The sequence below is a fragment of the Phalacrocorax carbo genome, chromosome 5 (genome assembly GCF_963921805.1).
Source record: "Phalacrocorax carbo chromosome 5, bPhaCar2.1, whole genome shotgun sequence".
NCBI classification, from domain to species: domain Eukaryota; kingdom Metazoa; phylum Chordata; class Aves; order Suliformes; family Phalacrocoracidae; genus Phalacrocorax; species Phalacrocorax carbo.
Window position 1 is genome coordinate 17,020,372 of NC_087517.1, and position 13,495 is coordinate 17,033,866.

A 13,495-nucleotide genomic window follows, 5' to 3' on the forward strand; every position below is an offset into this window, starting at 1 on the left:
TCAGTGTTTTACCCCTTGTCTAAAGCCGTCACTATTACTCTATAGAAGGATCAGAACATTTTATTTATGTAAAGTAATATTTAAGCTTTTTACAGTACAAGTATATTGTCCCAGAGACTGGTGGTGCTCTGATAGGGATCCTGTGACCTTTTCCACAGCCTCCATGGCTGTTACAGGTGAAATCCTCAGGTAAACAGAGCTTGCTCTCAGGAGCCAGCTGTTTGACCAAAAGAGTTACCTAAACTCTAAACAGGTATTTATAGCCTGTTTAATGTGGGTTTTTTTCTAACCAGCTGTTCCCTTTTATCATCTAGAGTTATAGTGAAGTTGTTTCTGAATTAAGGACAATGGAACTCAAGATCATGGAATGTGGCTTTTCTTCCTCCCCAGCTCTTGCAGGCATCTTTTTATCTGGGGCAGGGTTGTTCCTGGCTCTGTATACTTGTTCTGGTGCATTTTAATAAGAAAATTTGTGATTTTGTAGTAAAGATATTGATAAAGAGACCATAACTAAAACTTGTAGACAACTGGATACTTTTAAAGTATGATTCAAGTATTTGTATTTTTCTTCTGCTATTCTAGCTAATTTTTTTTTCACTATGTTAGGATTAGAGAAAAATAATTCAGAGGTGGTTGTACTCCAGATATTGTCTGTGTGTTTGATTTCAGTTGTTATTGTATCTGAGCAACTTACCTTTATCTTCTGTTTATGGATGCGTGCTTTAAGTGAAAGCATATGTTGAATTGTATCAGCAGCTACAGCAATAGAATTTTACATAATGAATTTTCTATTTTTAGGACTGGTATTCTAACCATCTTGTGTGTTTGTGGTTTTTGTTTTTTAAATTCATGTCTTTGTTCATTTGTTAAATGTTAATTGAATTAAATGGGGAACTTCTAAGTTCCGCACAGAACTAGAATGTCATACTTAAGGAATTTGCTAAACAAGCCATTGGTCAGCTTATGTATGTATTCATGTCAACGGGGGGCGGTTTGCTGTCCTTCAGCATTTTGTAGTTACACACAATATTACATTTAAAATTATCTTTTTTAAGAACATAAACATGACCATACTGTAATGGACAAAATTTACATCGTTCTCAGAACCCATGTTTGACAGTGGACAATAACAGGTGGGTAAGGAAAAACGCACAGTCCCAGGTCCCAGCCACTCTCTTGTGCTGGAGATTGTTTCTCTGGACATAGTACACTTCAAAGGATTTCTCTTCTATGAACTTTCCCCATCTCCTCGTGAGACTAAGAACTAATATTTGCGGCATCCTTATTACAGGGTGTTCTATAGCTAAACCGTATGTTGTGTGAAGAAGTATATCCTCTTGTCTGTTATTCAACATGCTTCACCATAAAATCCTTTAAAAGCAAGTCTTACGAAATTTCCTGTACTTTGTGATTATTTTGGAGGGTGGAAACCAAAACAGACTTAATTCATAATTTTTAATTAAAGGTGGATTTGTTTTGATACACAGAGATGACATTCTGTTAATGTAACATTAAGGATCTGAGTTTTGTCAGTATCATATAAATAATTTGTGTTTTCAGTTCTTGGCTCCAAAAGAAAAGAAAAATGAAACTCTGCCTCCCACAGATGAAGGTGGTGATGTTGATGATTTGGTGAGTACCATAAAGACATGATGTGGCTTTATAATTAAACTGTAACTGAAAGGTGCAGTGAGAGTGAGTGAGTGCTGCTTAAAGCAGTAGATTAGAGTGCATGGCTTAGAAGACACCTAAGGAATTGAGTCAGAAAAGAGCCACATGAAATGACTTATTTGCTATTGTAATACATAACCAGGTGTGTAATTTCATGATGGCAAATACTATGTTATGTAGTAACATGGGTGCTTACGTAGGTTAAACATGTCCTCTAGTGTGTTTCAAAAAAGCCAGTGAGGCTGCTCATTTGGTAGCAGATTGTTATAATTTACTATAATAGCATTTAACAAAGCTTGTAGATCTAGAACAGCTATTTGTGGGTTGAAAACTGAAAATCTTTTTTATAAAGATGTTTTAATCTACTCAGTTAACCTTCTCTATATAGGCTTGCTGAAATTCAAGGATTTCAAGAGGTGTTTTAATAAATATTTTGGCCATTTTTTACAGGCTGAGTCATTACAAATCTGTCTCCAAGGCTTAAGCAAGCTGATAGTGTAGACAGTTTTAAAGAAGCTTCAAGAGCAGGCAGATTTTTACTTTTGAACTGCACTTTTAAAAATCTATACATTGCACATACGATTATGTGAAGATGAGATTTTCAGGTTTGTTTTTGTACATTATAGCAGCTTAGTATTCTGTGCAGTCCGTTTATGTTACACGATAAGGATTTCCCAATTTGCTTTGTTTTCTAAGTGCTAAACAAACATAAGAAATAACTTGAATTCAATGCTGCTTCTTCCAAATCTGTTTCTTCTATTTGCAGCTGGACATGATGTGACTGGGCGATATGTGGTGACTATACAAACAAAGTTTTGGAAGAGATCTCCCTGTGAGATGGGGCACAAAACAGGATGCTAATGAGAAGACAGTATATCCATCTTTATTTTCTTGAATGAGAGCAGAAGTGCCAGAGACATTTCCAGTTGGTATAAACGTCATCTGACTTTTCAAAACTAGAACAGAAGATTGAAATAATCTCAAGTATTTGTGAAGTAATGAGATCTTTAGGGCATCTCTCTTTTTAGCACATGGAATCTAGCTTATCCTTAGTATTGCTAAATACTACTGAATTTAATGAGAATCTGCGCTGGTGCCTGAAATTCCTGTTACATTGCCTGGGAAGGAAGATAGAAACATCACAGCGAGGTTACCAGGTAATGTTGAATCTTTAGTGTAGGTAAGTCCATAGCGTTATTGTTACAGAGGGGAAAAAAGCCTCTATTTTCATGCCTTTCCCCTATTAAAAAAAAACACAGAACAAAAAAAAACCCCACAAAGGCTTGTGGGAAAAAATTCTAGGCCAGGGGAGTCACAAATTAATATTTTGAAATACACAACAGAATCTAAAGCACAGAGCAAAGCCAAGTGTGCTGATTTTGCCACACTGTACCCAAATCAGTAACATTGGTCATCTCTGTGCTACTGGTTCTCTATCCTGTCAGCTCAGCAGCAGCTCAACAGTCTCTGTCTCTTTCTGTTCTAGATTTTCCTGTTTCATTTTTTAGACTTCTAACTGGTATGATTACTGTAGATACTCCTGATGCTAAAAGATTATATCCCCGTTTCATACACTGCAGATAACTGCTAACACAGAGCAGAAGAATCCATGAAAGCTGTACACTGACACCTGTGATAGATAGCTGATAGTTAACATTAGTAACCAAGATGGAGTACTCTCTACGCAGAGCAATCCAAACTAGTCAAATGCTGCTTAGAAAGAGATACCCACGTTTGATTACAGATCTGGAGAGACACCTTCACAGATGCTTGTTTGCTACAACCAGATACGTTACTTTTAAAAATGTTCTTTTATTATTGCAAATGTATAAATATACTGTGCAAAATTGTATTAAGACCATAAAAAAAGGAAAAAAATCATGAGCTGTAGTTAAAAAAAAAAATTTTGGAATATCTGCACTTCATACTGAACAGCAGCTCCTGTGGGAAGCAGCAGTTGATTTTTGCCCCTACTTCCCTGCACAGCAACCTGCTCTTTCCTCTCTTACATCCTATCGTGGTTGAGTTCCTGCAGACTTTGAAAGGATTTCTCAAATGCAGCTGGCAGGCAGTAAGTGATCTTTCCAGACCTTTGAAGCATTTGTGTCACCAGAAGATATTTTTCTGAACTGTAAATAAGAAATACTTGGTCAGTCCATTGTTTTGAATGTCTTCTAAGGCCATTTTATAGAGTATGACACTGGCTGGGTTTTTTTTTTACATTTTATTAATTTGTTTGATTAATAAAATACTTAAAAATTTGCTTTTGTCGTCTTCAGAACCATGTTTGCTAAAATCAGATGTTTAACTACCTATGCAGTACCTAACAGGCACTGTCAAAAGCCCTTTTTCTGGGCATACAGTGCAAGCGCTGAATATCAGAAGCCCTCTACAGAACTGAGTGTAATCACTTTATAAACTATAAACTTCACAACACTCCAATAAAATAATGCTTACCATTTTGCAGAGATGATGAGAAGTCTTGGTCAAGACAGGATTCAGAAGTACTTTGCAAATCAAAATAAGGATTAGGCCTTTCTGTTTCTTTTGAACCAGTTGACCACATTTTTAGAGTATTGCTTCTGTCAAGCAATAAACATTTAGTTCATGCAGTATTATTTCATAGGTGGTCTTGTTACCTGTACAGCACATTTAGGCTCAGTATGGTAACTGAGATGCTAGTACTGAAGAGGGGAATGGGAATTTATGACTCAGTCAAAACAAGTGAAAGCAAATTCTTAGAAGGTAAGCAGTTGGTTTTTTTTCATTCTGCCCAGACTTCTGGGCATCAGTCATCAGAAGCTTGTGATATGTCCTACTGAGAATCTATCAGATAGCAGCCTGATACTATGCTTGTTTTTTTGGCAAAGGGCCAGCGTTCAGGTTCTTATTAAATGACTGGAAGAGATCTTTCACTTAGTCTAAGCTCACATTTTCAGTTCTAAAGTCTGACCCAGTTACTAATTACTTTGAGGATACTCGTTCTGAATTGCAATACTGGCCAGTCTTCAAAAGCAATAGAGCAGTTAAGTCTTCCACTTCAAAAGCAGATATGCAGGAAACACCATGGAAACTTGTTTTCTTGTAAGCAGCAGAACATCCTCGGTTCTGTACTTCATAGCCAGAGAAATTATCAAAGTGTCTGAAAAAAAAACAAAATAATTTGTTATATGTGAATTTGTTATATGTCACTGGTTTATTTTCTTTTTTCCCCTGGAAGGAATGTCTCTCTGGAAAGCTCTTTGGGTGCTAATAATGTGGAACAGTAACCTTGGTTAGCCTTGTTTGCTGAAAGATCAAGGTTTATGATTGTTGTCTGTCCTCTGTTAATCTACTGCTCTGATATCTCTTTAACACATTGGGCAGTATTAGTCAGTTTTGATGGAGGTGCAGTGATTTCAGCATCACGTTTTAAAATATTTTTATGAAAGTTGATGCAGGGAAGAGGTGAAAGGGAAAGGAATGAAGTGTTCAGTCTTTTTTCTCTCTTTGGCTGGCCTGGCAGCTGAGAGTACCAGCCAGCAGGCTAATTGTCATGTCACATCAGGAATATCATGTGTTGCCTAGTCTGCAGGTCCTCTTCTTCTTTTACTCAATTAGAAGAATGTGGACTAGAAAAGATATTTTGCAGCATGGACTTTGGGAGGTGGAAAGTATCCGGAGGTATTATACCAGGAAGCGTAATTCATATGGGAGCTGGGGCCATAGCATGAAACTGACTATTCTACAGAAAGGACAAAATACTGGTTTGGGGAGCCATAGAGGAAGAGTGAGGCTCTTCCACTAATAGTGTACCTGGAATCCGTAAGCAACCAGGATATGAGAGTTCTGCTAATGAATTGGCTTGCTCTGTCACTGAGTAGTGGGGTCTGCTGATCCTGTAACACAGTTCTCAAGTCTTGTCTCATTAATTTTTGTAATTAGAAACACAATTTGTTCTCTTGGACAGTTGCGAAAATGTCATAGAAGTAGCGGAAGGTAACGTCCAAAATGTTACATAGTTGAAGACTTGTGAGATACTAGGTTGGCTTGAAATGAATTGTCAGGTCAACAGTGCAGTGCCAATGTGTTTGGAGAGTTCTGGAAGCAAGGCTCCATCTCTGCCCTTACAGTGTGGCATGAAAGTAGGACACGTACCATCCAAACACTTCTAATGAGAGCAGATTCAGTCCGCTGTACTGCGGTCTCTTAGTAGTCAGGGTAGATTTTCTTCTTGCTAACTGTCCTGATATTTTGTTTTTGGCAGAATTGTCTGTGTGGTATTGGGGCAGGGTCTTTGGAATTCAAAAATGAGGCAGGAAATTCAGAGTCATCTGTGGAAGACTTTGAGAAGTTATTTAGGCTGCGAATTCTGCAGACAGGGCACATCTTTATATTCTGCATTTACATGCTGCTTAGCATAGCAGATCCCGTTCTGAGGATGAGGTTGCTGGCCACTCCCACAAGTCAGAACATGAAAGATAAGGGAGGAGTTCCCTTGTGATCTCGGCTGGGTTGGGGGTAATCTAGAAAGAGGAAGAGTTTTGGCTTGTATTTTGTTAAGCTGGCAAATACACTGGTAGATATCCCTGCTGTGCTTATAAGCAATAAGGTTGTTTTGGTTTTGTTCTACACCCACACCCCCAGTGAAATAAGCAATTAACTTCGCCTGTTGGTTTGCGACAGAGGAAAGCTCATTTCCACCAAACTTTCAGCTTTGCTTCCTTTTCCTTTCCATCTTCATTCTTCTCTTGGTACTAATACAGCATTAGAAGCAAAGTGGAGTGCAATGTGTGGCAGCATTAACAATAATAAGTATTGGATGTAGAAAACCTCCACATTTTCTCATCCTTCTTTTGAGATGCAGGTTACAAAGATTATTAAAAATAAAATAAAATTTTAAAATGTGTTCCTAGTGCTAGCAGGGGACTGGAGACCCATCCAGGCCTGTGTTTCTAAATTCTTTGAAGAACTGCTGCATAGAAAAGAACATCTTTCTTTGCAAACCCCACCACTGGGAAGATGTTGAAAATGAAGACAGCACTGAGTTCTGCAAGAGGCTACGTATCTTTCTAGGTAGTGGAGTTTATGTATATAGCATTTCTGGGCACTGTTTTGAAGGCAGCTTTGGGAGAAGCTCTGCACCGGTTTGGATTCTTCTTTTCTTGTAATTATTGAACCTGAAAATTTTGGAGAAATAGATTACCACATAGTAAGGAAAATAAAGGAATAGGTGAAGTTTTCTTTTGTAATACTGTCCTAATGATACGAAGAATGAAAACAGATATATTTAAAAAGTCATGTCTGTGATTTTTAACCTCTCTTACCTTTCCCAAAGGATGAAAAAGCACATTGAACTCTGCATAAAAATTAGGCATAGAGACAGAGATACTTTTTACTGTACAAGAAAATTACTTGGAAAACATTTGAACACATCTTAGCTTAGCTTACAGTTTGACCATATTTTTCCACGCAGTGGAAAGATTAGTGGAAAGATTAGTGTCCCCCTCTGTCCCTCCACCTACCCTCTTTTACTGTTTTGGAGTAGTGCTTGCATTTATGAAAGCAAAAGGACTGAACAAGAACTAGAAAACCTGTCCCTTCCTCTAGTTTTTACAGACCAGACATAATCTTAGTGCATCTGTGAGCTAAGTGTGCCTTAAAATAGGCTCTTCACTCATTGGACTTTCTGCACATACTTACTGCACTTCAGTGATTTAAGATGGACAGAGATTAATCTGCTGCCTCTTCCCAATAACTTTGTGAAGCCAGTGTGACTAAGACACAGTGAAATCAATTCTGTTCTTTCTGGTGCCTTACCAGTACAATTCTCAGCTATTGACCATCAAAAGCACCTCTTTTACCAGCAGCCTAGTATACTCACAGTACTTATTGCTGTTACCAAATCATTATTTCACAGCACTAAAAAGTACTTAAATTTGGTCATACATGTATTTACTGGTTTACTAACTCTTAGGACTCCTCTGGATGCACCAAGTCAGCTGTGTGGTCTCCTATGAGTCTTTAGGAAGTCTATGATGGAATTGGTAGATTGACCGTAGAAATGTTTTTAATGTTGCTTTCAATGTAGCAAACCAAAGGATTGGTTTTCTTCCTTATTTTTACTGAGTTCCAGCCCTGTCTCATCCTTTCTTCCTATTTTGATGTGCAAAAATAGGCAGTAATAGCTGTCATTTCCTTTTTCTCCAGAAGGGAGTGAATCTTGCAGCTTTCAGGATATTAACAGAAAACAGAAATGCCTCCAATCTAGGGGTGTAACTAAAAACATTTTCTATCTGCTGTCTGAGACAATGCATAAAGGGAGCACAAGCCCCTGAGGAGACCAACTATGGTGCAGATATTTTTGCCTGAAGCATGTGGATCAGACATAATGGTAGGTAAAGTAAGGTAAAACAGATGTAGTACTTGACTGTTGGGAGTTTTATATGGCTTGGATGTGTGAGAATTCCTTCTCTGGCCGGCTAATGTGAGTAGTCAAATGACAAATACTCTCTCCCCGTGGAGTGAGATACGTCCCCAACGCGAAGAAATGGTTTATAGCTCCCTGCACCATGTTGACCTCTGACAAGGGCTGTAGCAGCTATGTGAGAATGCTCAGGGACCCTTTACTTAGTAAAAAAGAGGAAGGGGGAAAGAATTTCTTTATTTGGTTCCAAGCAGACCAGCATGGAAAGCCCTGATCTGAGTGGGTAAGAGAGCCGGTCAACAGCTTTTCCCTGTGGGCCCTTAACACTGTGCATGAATCCTGCATGAATTTCATCTTCTAGTCCTCAGCCTTCCTGAACATTCAGGGAATGTCACTTGTCTGTCCACAAGGGATAAAAAATGGCTCAGCAAAGGTGAGATGAGAATTAACATGACCTCCTTTTTTTAGTAACTTGGGATGTACGTTTTTCACCCTGGAGTCTTCTAGTACTCCTTGTGAACTTTCAGCAGTTATTAACCATAGTATCTCCATGTTTTAGTTTGGCTCCAAGGTTTAGGAAGCTGTATGCTCTCCAGGAAGAACTTAACATAAGCAATATTGATCCACCTTTCACAAAACTGCTGGGTAGTGTACAAATTTGTGTATTACCTGAATCACACCTTCAGCTATCACTCTGATCATCTTCTAGAAGCTAAACTTGCTGATTCACTTCATTTTCTTGTGGGGAAATTTATTAAAGGTAACATCAGCCAGCAGGTACATTCTTCTCCCTGAGGAAAAAGAGTAAAGGAGACAAAGTTTTTTGGGGATGAAAGTGTTTTCGATAAGATAGAAACTGCATATTACTAATGAACTTACCTCTGGCTTATGTTCTACCTCCTGAAGTACCAGAAGTTACCAATGTGTTCTGTAGCTTATTAAGCCATTGCTTCTCTGGTATGGGTTATGCTTTGCAGACAGTAACATTACCTTTAGAGGCAGGCACTTTCTGCAGACATGTCTTGGAGGGACAGAGCTAAGGAAGTTTCTGCCTTATGCCTTTAGTATTTGCTGGCAAACAACCAAAACTTGAGGAGATCTGCACTTACAAGGACCGTATGTATCACTGAGCTGGTTGGGTTTGTTGCACATTGTAAAGAGTCTGGCCCTGTCAAAAGGGATGATTCAAAACTTTGTGAGATCTGGTGGTCAGGCTTCTTGGGAGATAAAGATACTCTAGATGAGGTATGTTCTATAACAGGTGGAATACCGTAATTTAGTATTATAGTACTAACACTAAATCAAGCTGGAAGTTAGAGAGTCAGAGAAACAGTCAGTGTCCCCCATAGCTCCATTAAAAATTTTTCATTGTCTTACTTCATAAGAAAGTAAGAAAGCTAATCTTCTGGTCTGCTAGTGGAGGACAGCAACAGTAGGGTTTTTTCCTAGCTCTGCTGAAGACTCATTTGGGACCTCTTATTTAACCTCTGTGCCTCTTGATTATCCTCCCTTTACAATTGGAGAAAGTTGTTTACTCCTGGTGTCTCACAGAGAAGGCAGTTGAAAGACTTCTGAGAGACTTTGGTTGAATGAGACTTCATATAGAGAGGGTGTGCAAGTGCAAAAGTTTTATGGCAAAGATTGGGGGGGAGTAAATGAAGACAAAAAGCGTGTTATTGTGATGCTGCCTGAGACATGAGGAGAACATGACCATTAGTCCTGAGGAGAAGTGGAGCAGTGGGAATTCCATTAAGTGTTTCACCAGCAGCAGGAATATGTAAGAGGCAGACATTAAACAGACAAAGACCGAGGTATTCTGGAGAAATGGACAATCGGTTATTCCACTTAATGACTTTGAAAAGCAAGGAGAGAAAACAAATGAGATTTCAAAGCTCATTATTGGAAAGAACAGCCCTTCTATATATCTTTCACTATTGGAAAGAAGGAGCTGTTTTACATAATGGACATTTACTTACTGTTCTCTCAGACACACGCACACTGACCTATTTAAAAATGCAAATGGTCACAAAGTTCCCTTCAGGCAGCAGTGACAAAATCAATGTAGAAGGAACAGGGTTAGTCCAGCAAGACAATACGTAATTGGGTTGTAGTTTATCCAACAGAGATTTCGCTGCAGTCCTCAGGAGATGGGAGCAACAGAGGCTTTAGCATTTGAATGACTCACAGCTCAAGGTTTACACATGAGATTGTGTATAATCCCCATTAACCCAAAACTGGTGATGACTCAGATGTAAGAACTGCAGTGAGACAGAGGACATGTTAAAAAGAACTAACGTGGACAGAAAAAAACATGAAGGAATGGCCTTTTCCTACAACAGATCACTTGAAACACAAAAGCAATACGTACCCTGGGGACTACTGGAAATGAAGGGAACCAAATCTTTGCATATATGCTACAGAGTGAGTGTGTGCTAGAAGGCAGGACCAGCTTCACCTTCTGGACAGCTGTATATTCTTCAAGGGAAGATTTCTCTGCAGAATCTTCACAGGAGAGCTGTGAGCAGTTTCAGAGATTTACTGTAGGGTAAAGAGAATTGAAGGCTGGATCCCAGCTGCATGGAGAAGCATATATTAGGTACACAAAGCAAATTGTTTCCTTCTCTTACATTTAACTGCTGGAGCTTTTGTGCAGGAATTTCCACATGATGGGATCTGGTCTTTAGGTTACCAGTATCTGTTCCTGAAAATGACTCTAGGCTAGACCGCAAATGGTTTGAGACTGGTACAAAAACCATAGGGTGAGTGGAACAGAAGAAAATAAGCTGTTGTGATTCTCGTGGTAGCTGCAGCATGACCAGAATTGTTGGGGTGCAATTCTGTATTTTGTTTGGCTTTAAAGAAACAATCACTTCTGCTAGCCTCGCTGGAGAAGCCTTAAAAGGTGCATCAAGGGTGCAGGTAAGGGGATCCAGGGTAAGGTATCGGAGCTGAGGAATCCGGTAGCTTTGTGTCATAGTGCTGATGGCCGGCTGCCACTAGCACGGTGGTCCCTCCTACAGCCACCCTTGGGAGGCTGCACCTACAGCAAAACAAGACTAACATACAGAAAAAGGTTTATCAGAATGATGATTTAAACAGCCTTCACTCCCTGTGCAGTTGTTTTTTCTGAGTTCAGTACAGTGGGAACTTCTTGGTGACCCAGGGTCAGGTTCTCATTCTCTTCTTCATTTCCTTTGGGAATAGTTGCACCTATGGCGGTGAAGTCTGTGGACGTGTGCATGCACATGCAGACATGACAGATGTTCCCATACAGGCACACAGCTCTATAGCGGCACAGAACACAAACACTGAAATCCCCAAATTAATTTTTAAAATGTGAAATAGATGGGTTATACCCTTCCCCTGTCTTTGCATGCTGCTGTAATTTGGGGTAAGAAGCAATGAGTACTTTATGAGGTATCGTAGGATGAGTGTGTGATTTTTATTTTTTCACTGGTACTCTGAGATCATTAACAGGCTCATTTGCTGACCAGCTGACTGTTAACACCCTGGGAGGAAATGCATATTTTATATTTACTAACAGAACTCTGAGATACAGTCTCACTCATCTTAAGCTTAGCAGGCCTTTGGGCACAAAATGTGCTCAAACACATTCCCTCTTGTGCACAGAACAGACCAGAAAGCAACCCCTTCAACTGGGTGATACTTCTCCGTGAGATTTTAAAGGAAAGGCTGAGAGACAGTGGCTTTGCTAGTTGGTGTTTGAACAGCTCCAGACTTCAATGCTTTAATGTGAAAAGACAGGGAAATGCCATCACTTCAAACTAGCAGAAGTGGACTGGGAGTGAGCTGCCCTGGCTCTGTCTGCTAATTCTCTAATGTTGTCTCTTTCCTCCCTTACATTGCCATCGGTCTGCCCCATATCTGTTCTGGTCAGCACGTTAGGCCCCTTGTACAACTGCCGTCATGCGGCTTTTGCATACATGTTTGAGAATGCAGGCATCCACTAACAGCAATTTGGGATAAGAAGAAATGAGTGGTTTACGAACTGCCATAGGCTGGGTGCACGGAGATTCGTGCTGTAACCATCACCACCTTGCTGGTTAGTGGGAAGCAAAGGCATGATGGTTTCTATCTCTTTCTGTGCACTGCACTTGCTCACTGTGTTCCCCTGCCTCCTTCACGTGCCATGTCCACTGTGTACAAAGCCCTTCTGAACTTGGCTACAGGTTGTTGGGTGTCCAGCCAGCTTTGCGCACTCTTATTTTTGCCTTTTTGGCAGTTTCCAGCTCCAGCCATAAGACTGCTTCCTCCAGCCTCTTTTTCTGCTGTTGTTTCATTCTCAGCTCTTGCTTTCAGCTGAAATCAGCACTACCTGCTTCACTTCCAGGTTTGGGAGGCAAAACCACTGGTTGCGGGGAATTGCCACCTGGTTCTGAGTCATGGGGCTGGAATGAGACCCCCTCATACACTTCTGACTTAATGGCTGTTCAAAATTCACTTCTACAGAAGGGTACCAAGGAGACTCCAAACCACCATTCTCTGGGGACATACCTATTTCTCCAGTGCTGTATGGTAGACCTCTTGCCAATTTGCCTTCTTTAGTGCTAGGATGGTCCAATATAGTTTTTCATTTTGTTCCTGCTGCACACCTAATCTCTGCTTTCTGGGGCCACTGTCAATCTGGTGACCATCGTGGTTCAGCCCCAGTCGGCAACTAAGCACCACACAGGTGCTCGCTCACTCCCCCCACCCCTGTGGGGTGGGGAAGAGAATCGGAAGAGCAAAAGGAAAAAAACTTGTGTGTTGAGATAAGAACAGTTTAATAATTGTGATAAAATACTAATGTTAATAATTATTATGATAATATAATAAAAAGGAAAAGGAGGGGAAAAAAACCCCACAAGCGATACAACCGCTCACCACCTGCCGACTGACGCTGCCCGTCCCCGAGCCGCGATTGCTGCCTCCCTCCCCCGGCCAGCCCCTCCCAGGTGACATACTGGGCATGACATTACATGATATGGAATATCCCTTTGGCCAGTTTGAATGTACTCTCTTAGCTGTGCCCCCTCCGCTCTTGGCTTCTTGTGCACCCGGCAGAGCATGGGAAGCTAGAAAAGTCCTTGGCTAGTATAAGCACTACCCAGCAACAACTGAAACATCGGTGTGTTATCAACATTATTTTCATACTAAGTCCAAAACACAGTGAAGAAAATTAACTCTACCCCAGCTAAAACCATTATCTCTCCCTGAATTCTCCTGTGATCTCTTGTTCCTGAAAATCATTCTGGCCAATAAGGTGAGAAGAACTTGCATTTTGGTGCTGCTATATGAGTACTTCTGGTGTTAAACATATGTATTTAATTCATATCCAGAAATTTCTATGAATGATTCAGGTTTTCATGTGCTGCTGAAATTCTAGCATGTACAGGTCATTGATTTTTTTTTTTTCCA

The 13,495-nt window shown here is 40.1% G+C and overlaps 1 protein-coding gene across 2 annotated transcripts in view; it reads left to right on the forward strand.

The window, feature by feature from the left end:
* Positions 1-3,935, forward strand: part of XRCC5 (X-ray repair cross complementing 5) — a 57,000-nt gene extending 53,065 nt beyond the window's left edge. Inside the window, exons 20-21 of one of the 2 annotated variants that reach the window (XM_064451303.1) lie at positions 1,561-1,632; positions 2,438-3,935. In XM_064451303.1, coding sequence (XP_064307373.1) covers positions 1,561-1,632; positions 2,438-2,452 — 87 coding nt within the window. In that variant the 3' untranslated portion in view covers positions 2,453-3,935. Of the gene's footprint in view, positions 1-1,560; positions 1,669-2,437 lie in introns of those variants that run through there. The other variant, XM_064451301.1, reaches the window with a different exon arrangement.
* Positions 3,936-13,495: the final 9,560 nt, after the last annotated feature.